Source organism: Anabrus simplex, chromosome 1, assembly GCF_040414725.1.
Source record: "Anabrus simplex isolate iqAnaSimp1 chromosome 1, ASM4041472v1, whole genome shotgun sequence".
Taxonomy (NCBI): domain Eukaryota; kingdom Metazoa; phylum Arthropoda; class Insecta; order Orthoptera; family Tettigoniidae; genus Anabrus; species Anabrus simplex.
Genome location: NC_090265.1, coordinates 1,118,201,937 through 1,118,227,925, shown reverse-complemented (window position 1 = coordinate 1,118,227,925; position 25,989 = coordinate 1,118,201,937). Strand labels below are relative to the sequence as shown.

Below are 25,989 nucleotides of genomic sequence, written 5' to 3'. Positions count from 1 at the left end.
GGTAAGAAATTCAACAGAATTAAATGTCAGATTGGTGATACAAAGCTAGAAGAGGTCGATAATTTCAAGTATTTAGGTTGTGTGTTCTCCCAGGATGGTAATATAGTGAGATTGACTCAAGGTGTAGTAAAGCTAATGCAGTGAGCTCGCAGTTGCGATCAACAGTATTCTGTAAGAAGGAAGTCAGCTCCCAGACGAAACTATCTTTACATCGGTCTGTTTTCAGACCAACTTTGCTTTACGGGAGCGAAAACTGGGTGGACTCAGGATATCTTATTCATAAGTTAGAAGTAACAGACATGAAAGTAGCAAGAATAATTGCTGGTACAAACAGGTGGGAACAATGGCAGGAGGGTACTCCGAATGAGGAGATAAAGGCGAATGTAGGAATGAACTCGATGGATGAAGCTGTACGCATAAACCGGCTGCGGTGGTGGGGTCATGTGAGGCGAATAGAGGAGGATAGAGGAGGATAGATTACCTAGAAGAATAATGGACTCTGTTATGAAGGGTAAAAGAAGTAGAGGTAGACCAAGACGACGATGGTTAGACTCGGTTTCTAACGATTTAAAGATAAGAGGTATAGAACTAAATGAGGTCACAACACTAGCTGCAAATCGAGGATTGTGGCGACGTTTAGTAAATTCACAGAGGCTTGCAGACTGAACGCTGAAAGGCATAACCGTTTATAATGATAATGTATGTATGTAATGTGTGTTAATACAGACTTTATGAAGCCGATGAAGGATGCAAACACCCGTGCGAAATGCACTGCAAAAGTATCAAACACTTTTCCCGTCAAAGTTGGTGTCCACTAGGGTAGTGTTGTCAGTCCGTTCCTCCCCATAATTGCTGTGAATTTCCTGTCATCGGAAATAACAGACGAAATTCTTGAGACATTACTGTTTGCTGCTGACATGGCAGTGATCAGCGACAACATGGTATTGCTCCAGGATGTGTTTGAAAAGCAGGATCGTAGCCAGAGTGGAAGGAGTACTGGGGGGTTAGAACCGCCCCAATGGAATTTTTAAAAAACAAAATAAACAGACACTGACCATAAACAAGGGAAAGTCGACTCAATGGATTGGCTCTTTTGACCATTCACGGGGACATAATTGTAAAACCGACAGATGTCTTGAATCTATTTTCTAAGTAGCCTCGTATGTTAGATTTTAGATCTGAACACACCATTCGCTCTAAAACTGTTGACCTTGATCATATTGTTTTTGATCTGTATTTTAATGTAAGATATTGTCCTGTACTGCAATCTGAATATCAACATAATTCACTTGTATCAGTGACCTTATAATGACACTCACGCATGCGCGCACCACACACGCACAGGCATCTTCATTATATTCTAACAATTTTGTAACTATAAACAGCACCGCCACCACCATTCGGTCGATCCTGGATACGCTACTGGTGAAAAGTCCTAGAAGACAATGGAATGAAGGTAAGCCGGTCAAAGGCCGAACATTTTCGCTGCACTTCCAAAGATTCAGTGTTTTTAACGCCAACTATTTTGCTCGACTGCTGAACACTTCCGAAATGTAGCAGTTGTAAGTGGTGGGAAAACTCGGTGGATGTGATGAGGATATTAATGACACAAAGCCATACCCAGGAATATTTTTGCGGGGGATTAAAAATGTTCAGGGGGGGGGGGAGGCGAAGGAGAAGCTTGCAAAATAAAATCTATAGGGGCAAATGAAGAACCCAGCGAATGGGGATGATAGAATACAACAACGGTATTCTCTGAACGTCGTATGAAGCGACTAAAACGGAAACCTGGGGCTACAGTTTGGGAGACAACCACGGATCCCCTACGTGAATGTAGCAGGCTTCGACTTATTTATGTCAGTCTCATCACTTTTATGTGTCCTAGTCCCGATTTAATGCAGCTCTTCTCAGACCTTCCTCCGCCCCCCCCCCCCCCACCGCAATGGAGATGAACTACATATGCTATTTTATCCTTGTGTCAGCCCTCCTGCCATTCTTACAAAGGGCACTAGGAAAGTTTTGCAATGTGAGTGAACTCTTTAGACTTTTTCAAAATAATTTCCAGCACACTCAATACACTTCTCCGTACGTCGAAGCCAGTCACTGAACCAACTCTGCCACTTTTCTTCGGTTACATTTTCACACTCTTGATCCCATGCTGCCAGGAGCTCCTCGTCGGATGAAAAACGCCGCCCCTTCATCTTTATCACTTCTGGGAAGAGTGCGAAGTCACATGGGGCAAGATCAGGACTCTATGGAGGGTGATCAAGCACAGTCAACCCTGATCTGGCAAGAAAATCCATTGTTACATTAGCACGATGTGCTGGAGCATTGTCGTGATACAAGAGCCAAGTGTTGAGCCGTGACCTTGAGCCTGCTTGAGAGCCTGGATGACCTGAGGCAGACAAGTCTCACTGTACCACTTCGCAGTAACTATCCTGTGTTCTAGCACAATCCGAGTCAGGATGCCCCGTTTAGTGAAGAATACTGCAATCATCCTTTTCTTCACTGGCCTTGACTTTCGCACAGTCACAGGAGTACCCTCATCTTCAAACAGCCACACCTTGTTCTGGGATTTTGTTGGGACATCGTAATAATAAAGCCAAGTTTTGTCGGTCGTGAATAAATGAGTGAATAGCTAGTGCAGGGATATGGAGGGTCTCTTCTACCTGCCGATATGTCAACCGCCTCTCTTTCTGCAAACATTTTCCTCACAGCTTCAATGTTTTCATCAGCCACTGATTCATACGTTCGCCCAGAACGAGGATCATCTTCAACCCCAAAATTTCTCCTCTGGAACTCTTTGTACCAGCGGAAAATTGTTGTCCGATGTGGACAGTCTTCCCCCAGCACAGGAGTCATTTCCTCTAGGCACTGGTCAACAGTAAATCCCCGAGCAAAATTGTAGCGGATAATGGCGTGATATTCACCTTTAGGCCACACTGACATCTTAACTTGCTTTCGATCCCACTGCTTGGTAACAACTGGTGTGAAGGTCGCGTCTTGCTATCTTCGAGACCAGTTTTCACTCTTTTCATCCCTCACTATAACAGGGGTGTCCAGCCAACCGTTTTTGCGTATTGCAAAACTTTCCTAGTGCCCTTTGTAAATCTCTGACAATACCAGGAATCGAACCCGGGCCCTCCGATGACGGCAACTAATACCGTAACAGTTGCGCTACGAACGCGGACGTTGCATAGTTGAATTTACTCTTAAAGCAATCATCATCACCATCAGCAAATAAAAACGTTTACTTTTATATATTATTACCTACAATCAGTTTTTAGTTATGAAATAGATTTAATAAGTTGTAGTATGTCATAAATTAACTTTTCAAATAATGTGTAAATGAGGACAAGTTATTTCCTGTTTCGTAAGTACCAAATGTTGCCTTTTGCCATGATGTTGTAAGCAACAATTTGTTCGTAACTATTTCGAGATTTCACAAATACGTATTTTTTTAAATAAAAGATTATACTTCCTGTTCGTTTAGAAGGAACTTCGGTGAGAAAAAATTAATGTGTCATCAGTATTGTACGCAAATAAGGGTATAAATATTATTATGCATCAAATGTAACGGTTTTCTGACGTTTACTTGTACATATTATTGCATACAATCAATTTATGATCAGTTCATTCCCACACTCCAATAAACTACAGTATAACACTTCACGCAATAAATATAAATTATAATTACGTTTATTATAACAATTCATATAGCTTAAAAAAATCCCATAACACTTGCAGTGTGTTGTAATGTTAGAGTAAGAAGTCTAACTCGCGAGTTCACGATCAAACTATAACTATTTTATAGCCTACAAGTACAGGAAAGTCGTATAATATGGAATACCACTTACTTTTGGCAGTATAACTTCTTACCGAAATCAGTTATGAAATATAAATAAATATGGTTTGAAAATTCAAATAATTAGCCAAGATTCTCTATATTTTTAAATTGTAATTTGTTAATGTCTTCACGTCAAAATTATTTCTTTCAAAAAGTTGCACTTGGTGGGTAATACGGAACAGTCGGCTAATATGGAATAGTAGGGTAAATAATATGTAAATTAAAATACAACTTCAATAAATTAATTCAGTTATATTTAAGGAACGTTCTTACAGGTGGACGTACAGAAATTTTAAAAATCGAAAGAATAAAATTGGTAATTAACTTAAATGATAATCCGTATACACTAATTATTCAGAGTGTTCTTTTTACAGTCACTTGTTCATTCAGTAACAAAAGTCACAGATGAAGAAACTGAAATCTATAGGTAATTAAATGTTATAATATACCAGGATTAATGCAATTAATTTTAATTAATTTTAAACGTCATTTTACTTTGAAACTAAAACAGTATTCCATATATCCCGACACACCATGTTTGAATTAAAGGATTCGTCATGCCCTAAACTTTGCACAACAAGGAAGTTACACTGGTGTAGCAATATAAGCAACTCTTGTACAATATGTAACATTGGATTTCCCAGGACTAAACTCAGTGTTGGTAATTAATACAAGCTTTAAAAGCTTTTCAAATATGAAAAACAAATATTCTTGCTCCACGCACTAACCTCACTCACGACCATGTCGAAACTGAATACAAAGCATCATGAGAACATTTGCCGTAATTCGACGAGTTTCCACGTGAGAGCAATACCTTACAGGCAAGATATTGTGGTATTCCTTATTGCCCGACTATTCCATATTACCCGATTCCCCTATACCAGGTAACCAAACAGCACTATTCACATGATATGCAACCCGCACTACAAGCATGTTTTACTTCTTGCAGTTCTCAGTACGGATATGCGCGTCTGCAACCTGGAATCCAGAGTAAATAATAATGTTATTGTTTTAACGTCCTATTAACTACTTTTGACGGTTTTCGGAGACGTCGAGGTGCCGGAATTTTGTCCCGCAGGAGTTCTTTTACGTGCCAGTAAAGCTACCGACACAACGCTGACATATTTCAGCATTTTCAAATACCACCAGACTGAGCCAGGATTGAACTTGCCAAGTTGAAGTCAGAAGGCCAACGCCTCAACCGTCTGAGCCACTCGGCCCGGCAGGAATCCAGAGTATCGTCTCCACTGTCTCCGAACACCGGTATGAAGCCTCGAGACTTGTAGCTAATCTGACCCATACTGCGGAGCCGCAATGAGACGAAGGGCGGAAACATAACATAAATAATACGATGCATGTTTATGATCATTTTACCTGTTGGATTTTAATAGTGCTGTAGAATTAATCATCGTTAACGAAGGCGGAGAGCGTAATTCTCAAATACAAGTTAGAAAGTGTCGGCATAATAGACCATGGGCATTTAATTCTACGTCTATATTTATCGAGATCAGGAAAATGGTAAACAGATATCGATGTAAATAATTATGAATTTAACATAGCTAAAACTACGCGAGATGAAAACAGAACTTGGGTAAAGCAATGAAAAAAAAATTCTAGTAGAGATAAAACCATTTAAAATAAAGGCAGTGAATGAAGCCTTTACTAAACCCACCACTGTTTACTCCATGCCGCGTTAGTAACTGTACAGTATGCAATAAATTAAATCGCGACAATGAACACCATGAACTTCGTCCCATAAATGAAGTTACGCGAATGAGCTGCGTCTTCTCATTATTATTATTATTATTATTATTATTATTATTATTATTATTATTATTATTATTATTATTAGCAAATGTACCCGTGCTTCGCTACGGTATTCTACATTGTATACGGATACCGAAGTAAATACTGTACGTGCAGTAAATAAGATTGTTTTAAAATTGCATGTCTCTTAGCGTTATCCGAGAAATAGCATGGGGAGGTCCCCATACGCTGTTTCCAATGTAAAGTATGGGTTGCGAAGTTGTGATGATAACGGCAGGCTCATTTGCCTACTGCCATTCACAATCGAGTTGGGAAGTTTACATTATAATTGCAGGCCCCATTGCCTACTGCGCGGTCACAATCGATTTGGGAAGTTTCCGTTACAATGGCAGCCCCCTTTCCTACTTCCAGACATATTATAAATTGAGGAGTTTTTATTATAATGGCAGGCAACTTCCCTACTACCAGTCAAAATTGAGTTGTGCAGTTATTATAATGACAGGCCCTTTCTCCTTCTGCCAGCCAACTCAATGCCAGTCACACAGAATTGGTGAATTTCCATTAAATAGCAGGCCACTATGCCTAATGCTAGTCACATTTTAGATGGGTACATTTGTTTATAATGGAGGACACCCTTACGTACAGCCAAACACAATCGGGTAGGGCAGTTTTGAACAAAACTGCATGCTCCCTTGCCTTCTGCAAGTCAAATCGAGAAGTGAATTATTCATTACAATGGTAGGCCCTCCTCACTAATGCCACTTACACAGGAATTGGAAAAGGACCCCATTCCTACTGCCAGTCAAAGTCAGTGTGGGGAGTACTAATTACAATAGCAGACACACCCTTTCTCATCGCTACAAATCGACGTAAATTAATATATATATATATATAGATCGACATACGAAAGTATATGCATGTTTACAACACTGCAGACCTTCATTTACAGATTAACTGCTGATAAACGGTACGTCATATCGACAAAGTATTATACCATAAAACTCAGTATTTAGCGGCCTAAATGGCTGGTCCTATGATATTTTCTCGCTTCTCATCTGTGCATGGGTCAGATTGAGTTAGAAACGTTGAATAGTGTGAAACTTGTGTAAGATTAGCTGACATTGAATCACTTTTCGGATAATTATGTGACATAGCATTTGGCTCACATATGGGTACTGGGTGGGCCAATGTTCGTGTAGAGTTTGATGATTCTATCTTTCCTGTAAGTGATTGAATGTGTGAATTATGCATGTAAAAAGTCCAAATTTACATAAAATCGAGAATTAGAGACGAATCTAACGTATAAGGGGTACAAAAACGACAAAAAGTCATAAGACCAAGGTTAAACATCACTCCAAATTGAACGGAGATTGTGCCATCCGTTATGTGATAGGAATTCCCGTTTATCCCACGAAATACCTCGAAACAAAGATCTGCACCATCATTAAAATTGCCCCCATATTTCGATATTCTTCGGGGATAAAAAGTGAAAAATTTAAAGATCTTGGAAGTTTTCCGTCCGTTACAAGCTAAAACGTTTGCCAAATTTCAATTTTCTTGCTCGTCTGACAGATTAAGCCGCAATCTGATTTTGGATGAGGGGGGGGGGTAAAAATTAGGATTTTCAGGAAACTACACAAAAAATATGCAGATGGTCATTATTACCCCTCAAACGGGTAGCTGTACGAAAATTTCACTAAAATAGTCAATATACAGGCACACACAGTCGTTACGAATTTATGTATATAGATATATAAGTAATCTGCTCCACGTACAACACCTCTTGGGCTATGTCCGCTGGACTTCGCCTGCAAACCCGACCGTTCATTATATCTCACTTATTAACCCTCCTGTCGAAAAAAGCGCACGAGAAAAAGCGTTTTAGGAATGGATTTCCATTAAGGATTGTAGATTTCCATTAATTGCGGATGTGCATATTTTGAGGGAGTGCAGAATCATGGTTTCGGTTTAAGGTAAACGCCCAGTAAATTTAGGTATTCAGAAATAATATTGGCCCTAAAACCTACTCAAGGACTGGTGGATTCTAACTATCAAGTTTGGTAGAAATACATTCAGTAGTTTTTGATTTATAAGAACTCATACAGACAGACAGACAGACAGACAGACAGACAGACAGACAGACAGACAGACACCAAAGCTAAGAAATATGCAGTTGGTCATTATTACACCTGAAACGGATAACTGCACGGAAATTCCGCCAAAATAGTCAATGTACATACACACGGTCGTTAGGATTATATTTATATAGATGGCAGATAAGCATGGGTACGTTTGTAATTGCAAACCTTCATTTCGGGATTCACTGCTCCTAAACGGTAGATCATACCAACAAACGGTTTGCATCCTCAGACGTCCCTTTTATCGCTCTACATGTTTGGTCTTAAAATATTTTCTCGTATCTCCCATATTTATGGGTTCGATTGAGTTACGGTATTTGAATGGGGTGAAATTTGGGCACATTTTTAACATTTTACATTATTTTTCACAAACTTATCTGGAAGTTAGAATCATGAAATTTGGTTCGCATATAGCCATTGGTCGTGTCAATGTGCTTGCCAAATTATATTACTCTGTCTTTCCTATAAGTGTGTTAAACTAAGTAACACATGTGTAAAAAGCGTCAAATTTACGAACAATCGAAATATACAGCCAAATCTACCCTATAAGGGAGAGAAAGATGACAAAATGTCACAGGACCAAAGTTGTAGATCACTTCAAATTGAACGGAGGTTGTGCCATCCGTTTTGTGATAGAACTTACCGTTTAGCCGCGAAATACCTCGAAACGAAGGTCTGCACCGTCATTAAACTGCCTCCACATTTCGATATTCTTCGGCATAAAAAGTGAAAAATTTTAATATCTTGGAAGTTTTCCGTAGGTTACTGGCTAAAACGCTTAATTTTGCGTAATTTCAGTTTTCCAGCTCGTGTGTCAGAGTGTGAGGCAATGTTGATTTTGGGCGAGGGGGGGGGGGGTTAAAATTTAGGTCTTTCAGGAAACTATAGCTAAAAAATATGCCGATGGTCATTATTACCCCTTAAACGGAAAGCTGTACGAAAAATTCGCCAAAATAGTCAATGCACAGACACTCGGTCGTTACGATTTGATTTCTATAGATTCCATTAAGGCAGGTAGATTTCCATTAAGTTTGGTTGTGTATATTTTGAGGTAGTGCAAAATCACAGTTTCGGTTTCGTATAAACCCCCAATAAGTTCAGGGATTTAGAGACTATTTGCCCTAAAACCTACCCAAGGACAGGTGGATTCTAAATATGAAGTTTTGTGGAATATACTCAGTAGTTTTCAAGTTATAGAAGGACAGACAAAAAGACAAACAGACAAACAGACAAACCGACAAACAGAAACCAAAGCTGAAAATTATGCAGATGGTAATTATTACACCTGAAACGGATAACTGTACGTAAATTTCGCCAAAATAGTTAATGTACCGACACACGGTCGTTACGATTTTATTTGTATAGATTATTATTATTATCATTATTATTATTATTATTGTTATTATTATTATTAACAATAACTGGTAAAAATTGTTTTAATATTATACTTTGTGTACACACCATTTTTTTGTAACCGAAGTTCATATTGCCAATTAATTAATAGTCTGTCACATAATGTTACACTATTAATATCATGAACAAGAATAGGTCAAAATTCGTCGTACTGTTATGCTCTATGCACTAATCGGTTTTCTGTTTAGTGTCGTTCAAACTCACACTGGCGATTAAATAAGATTATTATGTAAGAATACATTATTATTATTATTATTATTATTATTAATGTTATTTGTTTTACGTCCCACTAACTATTTTTAAGGTCTTCGGAGACGCCGAGGTGCCAGAATTTAGTCCCGCAGGAGTTCTTTTACGTGCCAGTAAATCTACCGACACGGGGCTGTCGTATTTGAGCACCTTCACATACCACCGGACTGAGCCAGGATCGAACCTGCCAAGTTGGGGTTAGAAGGCCAGCGCCTTAACCGTCTGAGCCACTCAGCCCGGCATTATTATTATTATTATTATTATTATTATTATTATTATCTTTCTTTTTTTAATCCGTTTACCACCCAGGGTTTGTTTCCCCCTCGGACTCAGCGAGGGATCCACCTCTACTGGCTCAAGGGCAGTGTACTGGAGCGTGAGACTTTGGGTCGGGGGGATTAAACTGGGAAGGAGGACCAGTACCTCGCCCAGGCGGCCTCGCCTTCTATGCTGAACAGGGGACCTTGTGGGGGGATGGGAAGATGGGAAAGAAGAGGGAGGGAAGCGGCCGTGGCCTTAAGTTAGGTACCTACCATCACGGCATTTGCCTGGAGGAGAAGTGGGAAACCACGGAAAACCACTTCGTGGATGGCTGAAGTGGGAATCGAACTCGAGCCTCCACGGGTGAAAGCTAATCACACTAGCCACTACACCGCAGAGGCGGACATTATTATTATTATTATTATTATTATTATTATTATTACTAATAATAATAATAAGAATGCTATTTGCTTTACGTCCCACTAACTCCTTTTACGGTTTTCGGAGACGCCAAAGTGCCGGAATTTTGTCCCACAGGAGTTCTTTTACGTGCCAGTGAATCTACTGACACGAGGCTGGCGTATTTGAGCACCTTCAAATACCACCGGACTGAGCCAGGATCGAACTACTTGGTGTTGTTGTTATTATTATTATGATTATGATTATTATTATTATTATTATTATTATTATTATTATTATTCTCGAAAAACCCTTGGCGCGAGAGACCTGACGGTTCTACCGTGCCAAGCGAGCACTGCTCCACCCGAAGACCTGCGTAATTACGAGGTGACACATGTTCAGCACGACGAATCCTCTCCACCGTTATTCCTGGCTTTCTAGACTGGGGCCGCTATCTCACCGTCAGATAGCTCCTCAATTGTAATCATGAAGGCCTATGCCGGGCTGGGTGGTTCAGACGGTTGAGGCACTCGCCTTCTGACCCCAGCTTGGCAGGTTCGATCCTGGCTCAGTCCGGTGGTATTTGAAGGTGCTCAAATACGTCATCCTCGTGTTGGTAGATGTAATGGCACGTATAAGAACTCCTGCGGGACTAAATTCCGGCACTTCGGCGTCTCCTAGAACCGTAAAAAGATAGTGGGACGTAAAGCCAATAACATTATTCTTCTTATTATTATCATCATCATCATCATCATCATCATGATCATAATGTATGCTGAGTGGACCTCGATCCAGCCCTCATATCCAGGTAAAAATCCTGACCTGACTGGAATTGGATCCGGGGCCTCCGGGATAGAGGCAGGCATGCTATCCGTAGAACGCGGGGCCGACTGTTATAATGCACAATAATTGGTCAAATAAATTTGTAAAATCATAGGCCTATTCTAAGTAATCGCCAGTTTTTCTGCCTTCTGCCATTGTTCATATTGACGATTACTTAAAAGTATGTTGTCAGATTATTATTACCATCATCATCATCGCCAAAATGCTACATTAACAACGGTGATAATACGGAATAAGATTTAATATTTGCGGGCTAATGGTGCCTCGTATTCATCGCAGCACATGTTATCAGGGAGGGACGTGAAACAATAAATCCAAACAGTTTCGAAACAGTTGGTAGATGGTGTTAGTGCATCAACGGAGTCGACACTAGAGTCGAGTGTATCGGTTCCGGGGACAGAAGTCTCTACCAGATTATTTGCGACTCTGTTCGGAACCCATCCCTTCAAGGTGCCATCCCTTGTTCTCAGGCGGTGTGTAAAATAATATTCTGATTGTGCGAATGCCTGGCAGAGCACGCTGGAGATCGAGGAATTCATGACCTTCGTCTCTATCAGGCAGGTTACCCTTCGAATTGTGACTTTAAGAAGATTACATCCTGGATCTATATCCGGTCAGGCTATAAGGGCTATTTCCTCTGCTATTTGTGAAGAAATCACTACGCAAGTACAGTTTCCAAGTGCTGCAGTAATTTAACTCTTATCCATTTCGATACAGATTAGCGCAAGCAAGGAAGGCCTCCCTTAAGAAAAGACATTTTTTCAGTTCATACATAAATACGCGTGTGTGGGAACAACATTGTATGGAAATGGAACATGGACCATGAGTAGCGCAGAAATAGAGATAATATAAGCTTTTCAAATATGGTGATGCAGGACAATGCTGAAGGTGAGATGGTTGGATAGGATCGCAACGGAAGTGGTAATGAATCGAGTTGGTGACAGCAGAACTATTTGACGTAATTTGGTCAGACGAAGAGATAGGCTTATAGGAAACTGCTGCCTAGACACCAGTACAATATTGGAACGTCGACATTCGTAGGCAGGTCACCCAAATGGCACCACTCCCGAAGGTCTGCTACCCGGTAGTTGAGATCGGACGATCATAATAATAATAATAATAATAATAATAATAATAATAATAATAATAATAATAATAATAATAATAATAATCATCATCATCATCGAGCAAGTGGCTGTGTGGTTTGCGTCACGTAGCTATCAGTTTCCATTCGGGAGATACTGGGTTCGAACCCCATTGTCGGCAGCCCTCAAGATGGTTTTCCGTGGTTTCCCGTTTTCACGCCAGGCAAATGCCGGGGCTGTACCTTAAGTAAGGCCAAAGTTACTTTCTTCTCATTCAGAGCCCTTTCCTATTCCATCGACGTCATAAGAACTATCTGTGTCCGTGCGACATAAAGCAAATTGTAAATTTTAAAAATGTATTATTCGACTTTGTAGTAGTAGTAGTAGTAGTAGTAGTAGTAGTAGTAGTAGTAGTACAATTTAATTCCGAAGAAGATTTCCATAGTGAAATCGATAAATAAGAATGGTAGTGTATTATACAAATATTTACCAAACAGCATGATTTCCTTCTCAATGCTTCAACGAGCAATTCCTCCTGTATGTTTTATACAAACCCGATCTTGAAAATCTTCCTGTTTTAATCCCTTTCAAGTTTAATAAAGTTCCACGTTCTACTTAGATCACGCAGCAGTTAATGCAATGTATTACAGTATAAACCACATGTACTCTCACAACTCAGTCTTCTCTATTTACGAGCGTAAGCAGTTAAATCTTAATTTTCTACATTTCTGATTGAGTGATGGATGGTAAGCTTGTACAGGTGCAATAACATTGAATTAATAATTTTCTGAATGAATAAGATACTCGTTCTCCCCTTGCCCTTAAGATGTAATAATTGAATGAAGGATCAATGCGTGCGTCGTTCTTAGAGAAAATAAAGGAAGAGATATTTATATTATTATTCGGTCTATCAAGCTTCACTAGGGTTTAATAAATCTTTAAAATAAATGGATGATCTTTCAACGTAAACCCAGCAAATAACGAAGAGATAATGATTTTAAAACGTTCCTTTTCTTGTCGTCACTAATAGTGTCATGTTCTGGTATTCTAGGCGAGTCGCTTTTGACTTAATGCCCTTTAGGCTGCCCGCATGTCAATTTCAACGTACCGTCTCACTCTGCCAAATGGCAGAAATCGGAACTCCGTTATTAATTTGCCCGGGTGAACACCAATTAAGTCACACGATATCTTATACTTGCTGACATCGTATGAAATGGAGTTCCGAATGAACTACTGCTACCGGGTTTTAAGGTTTTGTCCCCACGATTGGATTCCATATACATTTGAGAGTTCCATGGCTATGATCACGAAAATGACATTGATATAAAACCACAGCCATGTTTGGTTCTTTTCTTGTTTGTTTGTTTGTTTGTTTGTTTACTTGCTTGCTTTCTTTTTTCTGATGTTCTATTTCCAATTTTTAAAAGAAAAACACTTGAAAATTGCAAACACAATGTCGCTGAAATTAACAAAAGTATCATATGTAACATTTCTGCTTGCCAAAAATTAACGCCGCACTAACTCATACAGGTTTATCGCGATGCAGCGATGGGAAAATGTGGAATTAGGAAGTTAATGACCATGATTTTGTTTCAGGTAGAACCCAGGCGTATGTCTGATGTAAAGAAATGAAAAGGTAAACATCTATAGGGCACCACTAGAAGGTGTTCGAACCCACTATTTGTCGAATGCAAGGTTACACATACACGAAGCGCAATGTGTAGCTAAATCGCTCGATGCATGTACTCCAACACCTCTATCGTGAATCTTCAGAACTACTATGTATATCCAAGTTATTCAACTAGCTCCTGTTGCTCGCCAGCAGATGGCTCTGCACTAGCTCCAGACGCGTGGCGTCGAACGTCGTTCCGAGAGCTGCTTGCGTAGGACTGAACTGCGTAAGAAGAATAGCTGATATTCGTTATATTGGTGCCGTCAGTTTACAACGTGAAATAAGTACAGTAGTTTCCGCTACGATGATAGCAAAATTTATATCAATACATCCTTTGATTCCACTGGATTGAATTCTAATACGAGAGAGAGAAACCAGACAAAAGCTTCTAAGTTACGTGGAATGCGAATTGCATTTCCAGAAATCCCTCTTGTATGTCTCAGTTACTCAGCCACCAAGTCCCAAAGACAAACAAGGAACAAAGTCAACTGAAATAATAATAATAAAATAAATGTTTAAATTCTAGTACCTACTTTTCAACCGGAAAGACGTGGGTTCGATCCTGCGAACAATTTAAAAAGTGAGATTTCCACTTCTAGAGGTGTGCATGGCCCTAAGGTTCATTCAGCTTTCACAAAAAATGAGTACCAGGTAATAATAATAATAATAATAATAATAATAATAATAATAATAATAATAATAATAATAATCGTATGGGCTCAGCTACCGTGTGGAGACATTTCAATATGACGCCATCTGGCTGTCTGCTCGTCAATTTTGACGTTCTGTTTTACTCTAGGCCCACTAGATGACAGACCGATTAAACCGAAACTCTCTTGGGCGTCTATGGCTGAGATTTAATGAATTTTGTCGTGTAAACACCAAATGTATCACCAGACATCGAACGACATGGAGTGTCGAATGGACTTGTTTCTGTCCTTAAAAAATCCGACTACCTCTGCCGGGTTTCAACCCACTATCTTGGGATCCGGAGGCCGATACTCTACCACTGATCCACAGAGGCAGCGATTACCAGGTTAATTTCTTAGGCCAAAGGCGTCCAGGCGTAGAGCTAACCACCACTCGACCCCACATAGTGCTGAGGTTATGGATGGTGGAAGCCTTTACCTTCTAACAATCCAAGAGCCTTTATAGCCTGTACGAAGATCATGTCACTTTGTTTTTGCTATAACTATTTACAGTTTTCGGAGACGCCAAAATGCCGGACATTTATCCCGCGTGATTTTAAGTGTCCGCCTCTGTGGTGTAGTTGTTAGTGTGATTAGCTGCCACCCCCGGAGGCCCGGGTTCGATTCCTGGCTCTGCACGAAATTTGAAAAGTGGTACAATGGCTGGAACGGGGTCCACTCAGCCTCGGGAGGTCAACTGAGTATAGGGGGGTTCGATTCCCTCCTCAGCCATCCTCGAAGTGGTTTTCCGTGGTTTTCCACTTCTCCTCCAGGAAAATGCTGGGATGGTACCTAACTTAAGGCCACGGCCGCCTCCTTCCCTCTTCCTTCTCTATCCCTTCCCATCGTCCCATCCCCCGACAAGGCCCCTGTTTCAGCATTGCAGGTGAGGCCGCCTGGGCGTGGTACTGGTCATTCTACCCAGTTGTATCCCCGACCCAAAGTCTCACGCTCCAGGACACTGCCCTTGAGGCGGTAGAGGTGGGATCCCTCGCTGAGTCCGATGGAAAAGACAAACCTGGAGGGTAAACAGATTAAGTACGTATGATTTCAAGTGCCGGTAAATCTACTAACACGAAGCAGACATATTTGAGCACCTTCAAACATAATTGAACTGAGCTGGGATTGAACCCACCAACATAGGCTCAGAAAGCTATCATTCTAATGTCTGAACCATTCAGCCGGCTGACGGAAATACTCAAAGCCTATAAAGAATCCTGGAGGTGTTAAGTCGCTCATAAAATATTTCCTGGCGTTAGAACTGACAACATTTGGAAGCAATTGAGAAAAACCTTCACAGTTTAGAAAAAGTTTGGTTTATCCACGTATTCAATACTATATAATTCAATCTATGAGAGTGATACAAGTTACATCAACATTTTAGACATGTTTCAACCATTTTGGGTCATCATCAGTACATTACAATAAGACAATAAATTAGTAAACAAATTGAATAAGATAAAAACATCTCATTTGTAGAATTATGGTGCTCAGTGTCTATAATTGAAATATTAAGACATTAGATTAATTAGTGTGGTGTAATGGTTAGTGTGATTAGTTGCCACCCCCGGAGGCCCGGGTTCGATTCCCGGCTCTTCTCCTCCAGGCAAATGCTTTCCCTCTTCCTTGCCTGTCCCTTCCAATCATCCCATCCCCCGACAAGGCCCCTGTTCAGCATTGCAGGTGAGGCCGCCTGGGCGTGGTACTGGTCATTCTCCCCAGTTGTATCCCCCGACTCAAACGTCTCGCGCTCCGGGACACTGCCCTTCAGGTGGTAGAGGTGGGATCACTCGCTGAGTCCGCGAGAAAAATCGACCCTGGAGTGTAAACAGATTAAGAAAGAAGAAAGGAAGAAAGAAACATGTTTTCGCCAAAATGACCAAACTATAGATTTTGTCTCCAGACTGTCCTCTTAAAAGTAGTTCATAGAACATAAAATGAATAACATTACAAATACGAGTTCATGGTCATCTATAGTCCTAACCCAGGTGCGTCTTCTCATTAGGTTCAATGGTTCACCGAACCCCTTCCACTACGCCAATTACTATCCTGATTATTATTTTTCTAAGGGTAAAATATGGAAGGCTACTGCTTTTTATTCTTCTTTCTTGGCTTATGGCATAGGAGAGTTCTAGCCTTCTCTGCCGCGTGAGTCAACAAAAGCTTCTAAAACAGCCCTAGACGGGGTACAAAACAAGTGCTAAGAGGTAAAAGGATGTGTTTAAAATAACGCTTAAATCGCCACAGAAAGTTATGGCTCACATATTTCCTCTGACACAAGACTCTCCTTCTTTGTCTCTCACAGTATTCTTCTTTCTCGCTCTCATACTGCCTTCCTTCCTCTAAACCTGCCTGGAACCTTCTGAATAAAAGCAAGGTTCGTCTCTGTTTTGTTAACTGGGGGTGGGTGGAGGATTGGGCGACGGATTTGTAAGGAAATTTTTCTCACTGGTAGTTACGACATTGCACTCCTATTATGCAGATTTCTGTTTACTCATGAAAACCGATGTTCTCGCGAATATGTTTGTAACAGTTGCAATATGTTTTACAATGGCGGGAAACAGTGCTAGTGTTCTACAGGAAATTAATTTTCAAATCTTATATTGGGATTTATTTATTTTATTATTAATTAATTAATTAATGGATTTACAGATACACTACATACGTACATGATTTTGGAAAGCAAACTATATCTTTATGTCCAGGTTGTTAATGTAGGCTAACTAACTGTCTCTAGAAACGCATGAGCAAAATCACTGATGTCGCCACTGTACTTTCTTTTTGAACACTCGGCGATAATATGCGAGATGGTCTGCTTAGAGGCACCACAATCGCAGTTAGGTGTAGAAATTCTTTTTCATTTGCAGTGGAAACCTGCGTAGGAACCATGTCCCGATAGTACCCGTTAAAGAGTAGACCAGGTTTGACGAGGAAGGCCGCTTCCGCTTCTGAACATTTCTCAGGACCGATCTTATAAACATAAACCGTTTTGTAGAGTATTGAAGCTACAGCACTATTTTCGCTGCAAACAATCATCAACACCACCGAATTCCACACATTTTGGTTTAGATGAGTGTTTATTTTATCCTCATGGTCTGATTTTATTTTTGAACGAGTTAATGTCCATGGAAGAAATGTTATATTAGTATTGTAAATTTCTTTAATTAAAAATATGAAAACCCATTACCATACTTCACAAGCTGCCACTACTTACTGGGGATCGGTTCAGAGGACCTGAGGTTCGATTCCCGGCAAAGTCGGGTTTTAGCTGCGTATGGTTAATTCCTCTGGCTCGGGGACTGGGTGTTTGTCTTAATACACTTCTCTTCTTCCACATACTACACACCACACTACCAACTACCATATAAAAATGCAATTGTGAATACCTCCCTCCATATAGGGTCGACGACAGGAAGGGCATATAGACATAAAACTGGGACGATCTAAAGGTATGGATGTAGACACCAAAACCTCACAGGCTATTAAATACACGCCTCGTTTACGGACATACCGTTGCATTTAAACCAGCAGCTCCCGTTGCGCATTCAGTGCCTTCTTGCCTTTAAGAGAGGGGGGGCGGGGTCTACTGAGTTTCCTAAGTCTTGCAATTGTTATCCGATATTCACCAAATTTTGTGAGTTCATTTATGCCAAAATGAAAATTACTGTAAAATCTGGAACAGTTTGGTACAATAGTTTCTGATTTATAGCACATTTTAGAGAAATAGTTTGTATAATATTAAAACATCCCTTGCATGCCATTTTTTGAGTTTGTCATTTGAAACATTTTTGTGAGAGTTCTTAGGAGTATCTGAATACTTATTGGTATTATTATTTGAAAAATCACATTAGTGATGTTATTAAAGTATTTTCTTTCGCCTGTTTGCATTTTTCTTAGAAATTCTCAAATTTTGATCTCTCTGTGAGTTATCAGTATTTCTTAAAATGGATACCAACTTTTATGCATCTCACATGGAAATATATGCATGCCAAGTTTAAGTACAATCAGGTAAAAACTGTTGCACTTAGAGCAATTTGAATACTGAAAAGTAAAGTTTTGAGAAAAAGCTAATTTTGTAAAAAAATATTAGTTTAGGTTACAGTAGCTGCATCAAAACTTCCCAGCACCATGCATTTCTCTTTCCTTGGCCTTTTTCCTCTCCTCAGAAATAGTTCTTAGCATTCTACTCTATTTCTTGCAGATTTTCTCTCCACTTTCTTGTTTTTGCTAGTTGCTTTACGTCGCACCGACACAGATAGCTCTTATGGCGATGATGGGACAGGAAAGGCCTAGGAATGGGAAGGAAGCGGCCGTGGCCTTATTTAAGGTACAGCCACAGCATTTGACTGGTGTGGAAATGGGAAACCACGGAAAACCATTTTCAGGGCTGCCGACAGTGGGGTTCGAAAAAACTATCTCCCGGATGCGAGCTCACAACTGCGCGCTCCTAACCGCACGGCCAACTCGCCCGGTCTCTCCGCTTTATCCTTGGTGGCAATTTTCCTCTTCCTTGTTCTGTCATGCTCTACACATAGCCTGTATGAAGTGTCACACAGTTCTCTTCCTTCCTTTGTCATCTTGAGTTTATTGCAGGCAAGTGCACACATGTTGAATTCCCCTACAACATTCACAAATTCTATATCAACTCTGAATTTGGAAACAAAGGTTTCCTTAGGCCACTTTTACCAAATTATAGAGTGTAAGCTCTCCTTTAGGTTCTGAGTCTTGCCCCTTGCACAATTTTTCAAGAGTTCATCATTTGCCAGTCTCAAATACAAGGGCATTAGTTTTTCCACCAACTTGGGGGTCAACTTAACATGCATTTTGTCATGACTCTGTGGTGTTTCGCCCTTAGCTATCACTTTCTTATAGAAGCACCACGAGCTGAACAAACACACTTTATTCTTTATTCAAATAGTTATTTCATTCCTGCCCGGTAAGGGGCAGGCGGGCCACCAGCTAAACATGTAGCTCTTTGGCCGGTGAGTGAGTACATAAAAGTAGAATTTTGAAACACATACATAGAAGTATGTCTCGTACATACTGAAAACAAAACATAATCAAATACAGATTGAAGCAGAGAAAATAAAAAACATAAACAAGTATATAACAAGGAAATATTATGTGATTTCTTCCATGAACAAACACACCAACACACGACTGCATATAAACATCGTGACATGCTTCCTATTAGAGTTCCAAGACAACCAATACCGTACTCATTGATAAATAAACAATATTTTAAACTAATAAGATCCGAAATATCAACAGTAATTAGTCTTCAGTTTATTATAAACATGAAAGTCAGCACAGCATTAATGAATAAAATTTGCACGTGAAAAAGATTTTAATTTGATTTTTCTAATGTTTCTTTGTACATATAACTATAGAATATGTCTACAGATAGCAGCACAGGCCAGTACTCCAGGAATAGGCGGGAAATATGAAATAAATTGAAATCCCGAAGGTATTCATCAAGGTAGTGGGCGTGGACTTCGAAAGGATGTGCTTGCGTCATTTAAATACCTCAACAGGACATTTAAAAATGGCCGAACACGAAAAAACTATATTGCCATGTGCCCCAAGGAATAGGTAACTTGTAGGGTAAAAACCTGAATGTCTGTTTTCGGACAATTTTGGCTTAAAAACTCAGTAGGGTCTCCCCTTAAGAGAAAAGAGCAAAAAACGCTATTATAAATTATTTAACCGACAGCAACTTACAAATTTGATATAACGGGTTAGCTTTCAATTTCGGCTACTGATAGTTTAATAATTATACCTTCTCAAGATCGTATATTCAAGTGCTTACGAGTTTCGACCATAGATCCACAGCTGTTCTTGTGTGGGGAAACAATGTTCTCATTGATGTTATCTTTCTTCATTCATTTATTAATTTATTCATTAAATCAATCATCAATAAAATTCAAATTAAATGCAATCAAATAAACTTCACACACACTATCACATGGAGTTCTGACCACAGAAACCCAAGTAATACTAACGAGAACGAGCCGGGTTTCATTACAGCTCTACCAAAATATATTTGTATGGCGTTGCTCAGCTTGATGAGAACGAAGCTACGGCAGAGAATTACCCGGCCATCTTGCCGTAAAAAACAGTGACACATTTCCACACACAAAATAATTCAATGAATTTTACCTATTATATATTGCAGTTTCGTGTAACAAGGCAAGTTAACGTTATTTCTTTTATTTATTTACTCAATATTTATTTATTTATTTATTTATTTATTTATTTATTTATTTATTTATTTATTTATTTACGGATATTGTAGTTTAAGATACGGCAACATTTGCATTATGAGCCTTGATGTAAAGACCCATGCCTACCATAGATCTCTATGCCAGCAAATGCGGTTTCGAAGCCAAAGTCCGGTCTCTGAGGTACATTGGCCGGGGGATATAGAGATAACTTTCATGAAGACATCAGGTGGCGCTCCAAGTGGTTTGAGTTTGAAAATATTAAACAGGTCAGACTCTTCTCATAATGAATGTTTACAGCCTTCAGGAATTTGGCAATTCGTTGGCCCAGACATTAAGTTACACCAATAGTTTGGCATCAGTTCCTTCCTACTTCTTTCACTGCCAAAAATACCTCCTAAAATATGTGTGCTTCACAGAATGTTTCTAAATGGGTGCCTAAAAACGGCGCTAATACGGGAGCCAAGAACAGCAAACACATTGACCAATCAACGTGATGTAACAAGCCGTTTGGGAGCGCTGCCAACCCGCACTACATCATTGTCAGCTGGATAGTGAACGTCGTCTTTATTGCGCACCAGTCATTAACTTCTGATAATTCACCAGGACTGCTGTTACATACTGAAAGTCGGACGCATGTTTTTACGTACTTACTGTTCGAAAATTAGTAGAAGACAATCTAAGTTGACAGCGTGAATGTAATGTGGGCCAACGTTTCAGAGTGGAGAAAACAGTTTTGATCTTCAGAACGAACTCCTCCACGAGATTCCGAACTCTGATTTTACAGGTGTGAATTCTTGAACGAATAGCGCATGTTCTCTTGACATTTCGTTGTATATGTACCTGCCATAGACTTCGTCTCTGACACAACTGAACCTATCCTCTTCAAGCATTTTGTTTTGTATGACATAGGTGCTGCTGCTGCTGGACTGCACCCGTTATCCGAATCCGCGACGCATTGAATCAACGACTTCAACTTCTACATGTACTTCGATCATTCCTCTCTGAATATCCTGGACCAGTCTACATCTTTTCTCTCATCCGCTTCCACTACTCACCCATCTCTTATTTTTATTTACGCCTTGATCTTGCTCCGATGATCTTCCATTGCGGCATTGCTTCTTTTTTTTTTTTGCTTTACATCGCACCGACACAGATAGGTCTTATGGCGAAGATAGGCCAGGAAACGGCTAGGAGTGGGTAGGAAGCGGCCGTGGCCTTAATTAAGGTACAGCCCCAGCATTTGCCTGGTGTGAAAATGGGAAACCACGGAAAACCATCTTCAGGGCAGCCGACAGTGGGGTTCGAACCTACTGTCTCCCGAATGCTGGATACTGGCCGCACTTAAGCGACTGCAGCTCTCGGGCATTGCTCTTGGATTATCAGTTGTTACCATCCTGTTTTCACCTGAGTTTATTTCTTCATGGATACAGCATTTTTGCATTATGTCTATTGCCATAGGCTAGAGTGAAATGTAGCTTCCACTGAAGTCTCATTCTTGTATATGGCTGTGACAACATGGAAACTGGTGAGGCATGGTGGTGCTAAGTAGACATTCGGACCACGACTAGTGTGTCTGGATGTTATGGAGGACCGGTCGTGCACTGGCTCAGGAAAACAACGACAAATTATCTCACTTCTCGCCTTGCCTTTCACAAATCATTGTGTCTCAGGCATTGTTTCTTTAGTTTCCCCTGTAACAATAGAACCTTTGAAATGAAATGGCGTATGGCTTTTAGTGCCGGGAGTGTCCGAGGACAAGTTCGGCTCGCCAGATGCAGGTCTTTTGATTTGACACCCGTAGGTGACCTGCGCGTCGTGATGAGGATGAAATGATGATGAAGACGACACATACACCCAGCCCCCGTGCCAGGGAAATTAACCAATTAAGGTTAAAATTCCCGACCCTGCCGGGAATCGAACCCGGGACCCCTGTGGCCAAAGGCCAGCACGCTAACCATTTAGCCATGGAGCCGGACAATAGAACCTTTGACGGTGCTATTTGAAGATCCAGTTTCCGGAATGACGACGTAACAGGTACAAGTTATTCTGCTGCTGGAGAACCAGTAATCAGACTCTGTATCGAGTAGGGTAATGGATCAAAGACTTCTCCCCGTTCTTCGATCATTCCTCTCTGAACATCTCGAACCATTCTGCACAATTTCTATGGTATGCTTCCACGACTTACCCAGCTTTTCGTTTACCCCAATGTCTTCTTCCGATTTCTTTCACGACAGCTTGAATGAATGCTAGAAACTGCATATAACACATGGTAGAGGAGTTGCACAAATCCATTGTTACACTACTTCAGCTGGCAGTCTAGAGTCTATCCTGCTCTTAGAAACACAGGATAATGAAAAAGCAGATGATGTGATGTCTGAAACGTCTTCAATCACTCGAAGTATGACTTGATTTTACCATGGACAGATAAAAATCGAGTTAGCACGAAGTTCCGTACCGGGCGAGTTGGCCGTGCGGTTAGGAGCGTGCAGCTGTGAGCTCGCATCCGGGAGATAGTGGGTTCGAATACCACTGTCGGCAGCCCTGAAGATGGTTTTCCGTGGTTTCCCATTTTCACACCAGGCAAATGCTGGGGCTGTACCTTATTGAAGGCCACGGACGCTTCCTTCCCATCCATAGGCTTTTCCCGTCCCATCGTTGCCACAAGACCTATCTGTGTCGGTGCGACGTAAAGCAAAAATAGCAAAAAGAAGAAAAGTTCCGCACTAGCACTTCACACTGAAGCCGATGTTGGATCTCTGGAAAGAATGTATCTCTCGTAATGGATCCATTCGAGGTTGCGGTCCAAAAGATGTTACATGATACACTGTGTGTTCTTTAATCTTTCTTTAAGATATTGGATATGAAAGTTCCATCGTAATTTCGCAGCTTCTTTTGCTAGTAGATCTGCTTTCAAATTTCCAGTTGCCCCTGTCTCTCCTCGAACTCAAAACAGACATGCGTGCCTTTGCTTTTTGTTGTTGTTGTTGTTTTTACACCATTGTAAAGCAGATTTTATAGCCCAGAGTTCTGCCTGGAAAACTGAACAACAGAAGGAGAGTATATACTGTCCTGATAACATTCCAGTATCGTGGCTAACTGGTTAGCATCCTAATCTTTGGACTAAAGGGTCCTGGGTTCGATTCCGACACGAATGTGACGAATTTGAGCACCTTCAGAAACCACAGGCTGAACCAGGATCGAACCTGCCAAGTAAGGGTCAGAAGGCCAGCGCTTCAACCGTCTGAGCCATTCAGCGCGGCTAAATGTATTGTATTGTATTGTATGAACAAAGCTTCGATTCCCTGCTACTAGTTTTGTTCTAACTCTGCCAGCTAAACTGCCAGCTTATCACTAGCAGCATTTGATAGTGGGTGTGAACAATGGCAGTCGATTGTTAAAATCAAAACACTTCATTTGTATTGCCTGATATCAACACCAAATATGTACGGCAGCATCAAGTTTAGGCTCGGTTTTTTTCCTTCAAATTCGGAGAGTTCAAATCGGTGAGTGTTCCTTATACAGAGACGGACCTTTGATTACGATATACCAAGCCCTTGCATGAAACAACAACAAATCCATGGTACACTTACAATAAGCGTACGAAAGAGTAATCAGGAATATCATTTAAGGTTAGGGATTTAAGAAAGGGAGGAGGACTAAAGTCTAATGGCATTGTCACTTATGTCAAACCTAGGTGGCCGTAGTTTGAATCCCAATCAGTATATATACCATTATTGAAATGAACTGTAACATCCCTGTGATTAGGATTCCACCTAAACCTCTAGATTCCGTGCCTATAATTACGATAACATGCAAACAGGTAAGCTTGCATTTTATTGAAGGTAAATGTAGCTAATGACTGAAGAGGGTTTTTTTTTTTTTTGCTAGGGGCTTTACGTCGCACCGACACAGATAGGTCTTATGGAGACGATGGGATAGGAAAGGCTTAGGAGTTGGAAGGAAGCGGCCATGGCCTTAATTAAGGTACAGCCCCAGCATTTGCCTGGTGTGAAAATGGGAAACCACGGAAAACCATTTTCAGGGCTGCCGATAGTGGGGTACGAAAAAACTATCTCCCGGATGCAAGCTCACAGCCGCGCGCCTCTACGCGCACGGCCAACTCGCCCGGTACTGAAGAGGTTCAAAACCGCTGATATATATACTGTAATCAGCAACCTCTCATAGCCCTTATTCTCTTAGTCAAGCCCAGGAAGCCTTATTCTCCAAGGATTAATAAAATGTATTCTCTTTCTATCCTGTTTCTATTTTCTGCTAGTGTTTTAACGTCGCAATAACACATCGAAGATTTTCGGCGACACAATGATGGACATGTGATAGGACAAGGATGGTAGCATCCGTGGCCTTAATTAAGGTACAGCCCCGCCATTTTGCTGGTGTGGAAATGAGAAACCACGGAAAACAATTTTCAGGGCTGTTGACGGTGGGATTCGAACACACCTTCTCGCGAATGCAAGCCCACAGCTACGTGACCCAAACCGCACGGTCAACTCGCTCGTTTAAGCAATGTTCATCGTACATCTCAGAGTCGCTAAATAACAGGATCTAAAGAACAACAATATTCGTCATACTGTAACTGCAATACTATTGTAAACGTTCCTGTAGTTGACGCATTCTCTTAGATGAAAAATTATTTTAACAATGTTCAGTATTTTCAGAGAAAATTTTGACATATCTTTACTACCCATATCATCGATATGCAACTTTAAGGAACAATATTGTACATTTACCTGGTCTAGAAAGAAAAGAATGAACGTTTGGATATATTTTATGGCTCGCGCAAAACCCTGTTTCTTTACCTTTTACCTAGGTTCTGAAATCATCGTAACAAAATCACATGTTTTACTGTTCTACAGCAAGATTAATAAACAATACATAGGGTATTCAGAAACAAAGTTCCATTCACGCAGTGATTTGGAAGATTTTATACCAATTCTCCTGTAAGATGATGAGTATCTTTTATTGACACTTCGAAAACAAGGAGATTATTCGATAATGCGAAGACAAATAGTTTACTCACCTCGTGTATTTCGACGCCATCTCCGCCATTGCCAACATGTTCGAACTTACTGGAAGCATGAAACTCTTCGTAACTCTCGTGCGACGTCACCACCGTGCGGTGCTCCAAAAAGGCGCCCAGCTCTTCACTGAACGCTGAAAGAAGAGAGAAAACTCAACTTAACCAAAATAATTAGGAACATCTCTCTGTAACATAAAAATGAGAGCTAATACAATAAGTAAAATGTAAGGTTAAAAAAATCACCTAATTTTAGCCCCTGAATGGAAACTTCTTGAATATTAACACAATTTCGTATGGTTATTGTTAGCCTGGTGCAGCCCTTGAAAGTTAGATCCTCCGGCGAGTGTGGGTGGATGGAGTCTGT

At 40.5% G+C, this 25,989-nt stretch overlaps 1 protein-coding gene across 2 annotated transcripts in view; it reads right to left on the bottom strand.

The window, feature by feature from the left end:
* The window catches only part of Obsc (Obscurin), a 980,481-nt gene that overhangs the window by 810,975 nt on the left and 143,517 nt on the right, over nucleotides 1-25,989 (bottom strand). For both annotated transcript variants that reach the window (XM_068225413.1, XM_068225414.1), the window contains exon 3: nucleotides 25,626-25,759. In XM_068225413.1, the coding sequence (XP_068081514.1) occupies nucleotides 25,626-25,759 (134 nt within the window). The remainder of the gene's footprint in view (nucleotides 1-25,625; nucleotides 25,760-25,989) is intronic.